The sequence below is a fragment of the Chionomys nivalis genome, chromosome 9 (assembly GCF_950005125.1).
Source record: "Chionomys nivalis chromosome 9, mChiNiv1.1, whole genome shotgun sequence".
Taxonomy (NCBI): Eukaryota; Metazoa; Chordata; class Mammalia; order Rodentia; family Cricetidae; genus Chionomys; species Chionomys nivalis.
In genome coordinates, this window is record NC_080094.1 from 49164211 (window position 1) to 49170210 (window position 6000).

Consider the following 6000-nt stretch of genomic DNA (forward strand, 5'->3'; position numbering starts at 1 on the left):
GATGGAAGGAACTAGAAAAGATGCAAAGAAATGGAAAGACATCTCCTTCGTGGGTTAGAAGACTAAGCATCATTAAAATGTTCATCCACCCAAAGAGATCTACACATGCGATCATAATTCTTATAAAACTCCTGATGGCATTTTATAGACACAGGAAATCCTAAAATTTACAGTCAGCTGATACAAAGATGTCTGAATGACCAAAACACTTTGTTTTGACAGAATAGGAACGCTGAAGATCTCAAAACACATCACAGCACTCCATTACTCAAAATAGGAGTGTTGGCATAAAGTTAGACATTTAGACCAGTGGGACAGTGTAATGGACCCAGGACTGAATTCATGTGTGCAGTTGATGATCTTTAAGAAGATCACTAAATCTTCTCAAAGTAAACACTGGAGAAAGGAAACTCTCCAAATGCCGCTGAGAAACTGAATTCACCATGCAACTGGATTCTTGTACTGCTAACGAAAGTTAACGAGGGTCAAAGACTCAATTGCAAGACACAAAACCACAAAATTCCAGGAGAGAGTGCATGGGAGTGTTTTTATAACAATGGTCTTATTAACATTTGTTAGTTAAGATTGCCAGAAACCGGGCGATGGTGGCCCATACCTTTAATGCCAGCACTTGGGAGGGTCCTTGGGAGTTTAAGGCCAGCTCGGTCCACAAAGTGAGTTCCAGGATAGCCAGGACTGTTACACAGAGAAAACAAACAAAAAGACTGTGAGAATACAAGCATCAGAAAGCAAACACGGAGCAGTGGGTGTGCACTAAACTAAATGCTCGGCACTACGACGTTAATGTCAGTCCGCACAATGAGGCAAACGTCAGCAAACTATGAGTTTACAGAGTTTATTTCCAAAACACAGAAGGAAAGTCTGCAACCCACAGAACAAAACAAAACAAAGCATCTCTCCAGGATGAGCCATTTCTCCAGAGAAGAGAAAGCACACGGTTGAGTGATGATGGCGAAAAGTGCCCAACATGTCTAATCAAAATGAAATGCGAATCAGAGCCACAGTGAGTGATACCTTAAGGCTACTAAGCTGGTTACTATCCAACTCTAAAAACAGTTTCAAAGTTTCTCAGAAACTTAAAAATATAATGGCTGTGCAAAGTCGCAGCCTCATGTCTGGGCAGTTGTCTAGAAGAATGGAAATCACCGTCTGCAGGAGAGCTCCACTTGTGCTCACAGCAGGGATATTCCCAGGAGCTAAGAAGTGGAAATCATTTCAAAGTTCATGGATGAGAGGAGGAAGAAGATGTAAACATACAAAGGAATACTATTCGGCATGCAAAGGACAGCCTGTCACATGCCGTCACGTTTTCGAGGATGTTGAGCGCATTTGGTTAAGTAAAAACCAGCCTATCACTGACTCCACTTAGATGAGGTATCTTATCTAAAAGCACAAAATAGAATGATGGCTGCCACTGCCAGGAGAAATGAGTTGTGGTTCTCAGAGAAGCATAGTTCCAGTTGGAGAACGTTGAGTTGATTTCAAGTCTCATGTAATGGATTTTTTTTTAAATTATACAGTTTTTAAAGTTTTTGTGGTTGCAAATACAAATGTTGCACGGCCCATCCAGTATATCAGGAAGTAGAAGTGGGTAAATAATGGGGTGAACACAGGGTATGGTTGACTCTGCTGAAACAAAAGACAGACACCACTCAAAGATCCCCAATTGAACTGCGGCCATGCAGAGCCGCGGCTGGCAGGGCCACCAGATGGAGTTTCATGTGTGCTCTCGTCTCTCTCAACTCAGAATACTTTATTTTTTAATATTTATACCTGCTATATATTTACAAAACATATAAACACAGAATTATAAACACAAATAATCACAAAATAAAATGTTTTTTCAAGTTAATGGTAGTGGTTGCACAGACTCTGAGCCATGCTTTGAACATGGAGGATATAAAGCAACCATGTAAAATCTCGCCTTTATAAACACTCCAAGATCTTAAAAACAGGGACAATGTACCACTTAATTATAGTTCCCAAGACTTATACTCTGTCTACCATGTCACTAGAACATGCCAAATATGCTAAGATGCTAAATGAATCATATAGAAACAGTCCAGATATTCTTACAATGACAAGGTACAGTATTTTCTTCTCTTCTAATTTCTGTCTATTATGAATAGAGCAGGAGTGAGAAAAGTTGTCAACTCAGAATACTTTAAAACCCCTGGTTTAGCAGCACCTGCTACACAAAAGTGGCTAGTTTGTAGTCTCTGTCCTAGGAAGGATAATTTAACGTCTACAGGATTGATTAGAAAGCACAGGGGAGGGTGTGGGACACATAGGGACAGTAACTGGGGCCTACAGGGTGAGAACTGTGAAATCCTGGACCTCAGTGTTGGCTGGAGAAACACGGAGGAAGAAGAGACAGAATGAGCTGGATTCGAATGCAGCAGGATTAGTCAGCTAAACTGGAGTGGGAAGAGAGAAAAACTACTAAGGTTCAAAGGCCTTAGAGAATACAAAGTCCTTGTCTCCTTTTCCTTGTCTTGTGTGCTTACAAAACTAAGGATACTTTCTTTCATAGCACTAGTATAATACTCAAAATCAGGAAATTCAGTGATAGAAACCATTACCTAACTTATACTTCATATTTAAATTTTGCTGGTTATTCCAATATGCTGAAACTAACATGTAGGAAGAACTCAGAATTCCTTGCAGGAAGGTGATATGAATGCCTGCTGGGAGTCCGAGGAGCCTGCTGGGAGGAGACAGGGTTTGTCTTGAGGCTCCAGAGAAAGGCAGGACTTCTCCAAGGAGCCTGTTTTTGTTAGAGACGGGGCAATGTGGAAGCAGTCCACTCTGCGGAAGATAACTGTGATCCTGGTAACGTGCCTGTACACCAATCACCTAGCCATTTATAGACGTGGTGATGTGACTGCAGGCAGGCTGATTGTAGATCTGGATTGAATGACAAGTGCTTGGCATTTTCTGAACTTGTAGGAACACTACTGTAAAAGGGTAATGGGGAGGGGTGTAGAGATGGCTCAGCATAGTAGAGAGCACTGGTTATTCTTACAGAGGTCCTGAGTTCATTTCCCAGCAACCACATGGTGGCTCACAGCCATCTGTAATGAGATCTGGCGCCCTCTTCTGGACTGCAGGCATACATGCAGAGACAACACTGTATAATTAATAGATAGATAGATAGATAGATAGATAGATAGATAGATAGATAGATAGATAGATAGATAGGGTAAGGGGGAATGATGAAATTGTTTATTAAGGAGGATAGTGTTAGGAATAATCTTAAGAGGAGTCTCTCTGCCGATACAAATAATTCCAATCAGACCAAATTAGACCGAATAAAAGATGCCCATGTTTACTGCTGCGCTCTGGGGTGGCCAGGAGAGCAAGGTGAGGGGAAGAGAGAGACAGATGGGGGAACCACGCAAAACCTGAGACCATGTGTTCTTTTTCTCTGGTAGCCTAAACAGCTTGTGGGAGTGGTCCTGACCCTCCCTGGGGAGGGATCAGTGCTTGGCGGGTCTTTACAGAGATGGAGTATGGACTGGACCAAGGCAACTTCCAGAAGGAGGAGGCTTGAGATGGAGCTTTCTGCTCCATTGACGCTCCATTGGCACCCCAAGGATGAATGTCAGGGGCTGGGGTGACACTTTCAATCAGATAGAATTAAAAACCATCTTTTCTTTACTCTGCAAAATATCTACTCTAGGGATATACTCCCCCCACACACAATTGTTTACATCTTTCAGAAGAGCTGCTAGTAGTCAACCAAATATACTTATGCTTCCTTTCCCAGGTGAGGACCAAGGACCATGTGTTTGATGATATTGGCCACCTTATCAAATACCATATGGATAATAGTTTGCCAATCATCTCTTCTGGAAGTGAAGTAAGCCTTAAACAACCAGTAAGAAAAGATACTAACCCAGGACTTTTGCATTCCAAAAAATGACAACCCCAGTCCCCGTGGCAGCGATGTCGGAAGAATATCCTTTATTTTCAAGAACAATGACAACGCAAACCTTTTCTCCAGAGAAAACAGGACACAGACTGTGAAACATCTTTCTGAGACCACTGTGGACTACGTCTTTTATAAAACAGAGAACTAATAAAATACCCTCTGAATATGAAAATCAGAGAAGAAGGATTTTGATCCATTTGAAAAGAAGTTATCCATATGCACGGAGGTCACTTTTTCAAGGTCACATTGCATCGATTAAAAGCACAACTACAATTTCATATGCTAAAGACAACTTGAACTGCTCAGGCAGTGGTATGTGCCTTCAACTTGATAATCTGGGGGACATTTTCATATGGGGGAGATCAGTTTCCAAGAGTTTTTGTGTTCTATAGCTATAGAACCAGTTGCCAAAAACGTTAGTTTTTCCTTACTATAAAAGCAGGAGGAAGCAATTTGATGAACAGTGTTGACTTTACTCCATTTTCTGTTTAGTGGCACTGTTCGCTGCCACTGTACATATGACACAGACACCAAGTTCAGGCTGCGTCTATGCTTGTGGACATACGGAAGCAACAGCCATTGATGGTGTCATCCTTCGGTCTCATTTGTTGATTAAAAGGTTGGGGCCCCAATTCACCCCAGTGTTCCTCAGTCTTTGCCATCTGAACGGTTCATATGCAGCACGAGACAAGTTCATGGAACCAAATCTCTTGGCTATTTCTGATTTTGAGTACATGGCTATAAAAGATGGCCAACGAAACCAGTGTCCTTCATGCTCAGTCCACACTGGTTCATTCTATTCTTACGGAGAGGACAGGAGGTAATTTTAAGTATAGCAGACTTTCCTTTTGATTGGCTGCCACTGGATCCTAGAGTCATCTCTCTCTGTGTCCTGTCTCCCTCTCTACCTGCGATCAGACAAAATACAGAGTGAGAAAACTCACGGGGCAACGGGCTTGGAAAGGCCTGCCACACACAGCCCAAGGGTTAAACTGGTGGTGAAATGAATTCCCAGAAGCTCTAGGCTCAGACTGGTCATTACTGTGGCTCTTGGCAGGGTGCTAAACCTGTCTGGAATCCAGTTTTCTTGTTTATGAGTCGAGAGAGCTCAGAGGTGCACTCTGAGGTCCATTGCCATCCTAACATAGTTGTTCCCGTGTTAGAAGTTACTACTGATAAGCAGCTTGCATAGTTAAGGGTAAACATTTAGACTTTCCCTTTATTCTGTGTCCATACTCTACTGATAAAGGGTCTCAGCAAACCATCACTCACGTAGTTTGTTTAGTATTAAGCAGGTAGCATTGATGATCTGGTTGTTTTAGTAATAGCAGAAATATTTCAGTCAGTTCTTACTTGCATTTGCATATAAAGACATAAAGACATGGTCATTACTGAAAGAGGGAGGGAAGGAGAGAGGGAGAGAGAGAGAGAGAGACAGACAGACAGAGAGATTAATCCTGAGTTTTCTGGATAGTTATCTCAATACCACTTAATTTTGGCTAAGTAGATACAACCTAACCTTTGTGATTATGATATATTTGGTAAGTTTTAAGTACAATATGGGATAGTTCTTTTGGATCGAAATCATCAGAAATCCAGTCCATTGAAGCCTGACGTTTTCATGTAACAGCTCACCGTTTTATTTCCACTGTCATTGACTTCTCACATAGGCTTCCTTCCCCCCAGCTATAACACAATGTATATTTCATTGATTTCCCCCTATATCTAGGTCTTCATCATCTTTCTTCATAAAAGGGATCAGTGTATGCTAGGAACGTGTAGGCAACCTGTATCAGAGGCAGGACAGGACTGCGGTCTCCTTCCAGCTGATGAACACAGACTGGGGGGTCGGGAGTTCCAGATGTAGGGTGCACTGGTGGTGTGAGCATCACATGTGGGCAGCCAGCACTGGACTCACGTGGTGCCGTAGCTAGGGAAGCAAGTACTGCACTTCCAGGTACTAAAGACACCGTTCACACGCCCAAAAGATGCAAGAGATGTCTGCATGCTGTTTTAATCTCATATCCTCAACCCCTATTTTAAAA

The 6000-nt window shown here is 42.2% G+C and overlaps 1 protein-coding gene across 1 annotated transcript in view; it reads left to right on the forward strand.

Annotated features, from left to right (window-relative positions):
* Positions 1 to 6000, forward strand: part of Shc4 (SHC adaptor protein 4) — a 94772-nt gene extending 88772 nt beyond the window's left edge. The window contains exon 12 of the mRNA XM_057781398.1: positions 3791 to 6000. Within this exon, the coding sequence (XP_057637381.1) occupies positions 3791 to 3946 (156 nt within the window). The 3' untranslated portion in view covers positions 3947 to 6000. The remainder of the gene's footprint in view (positions 1 to 3790) is intronic.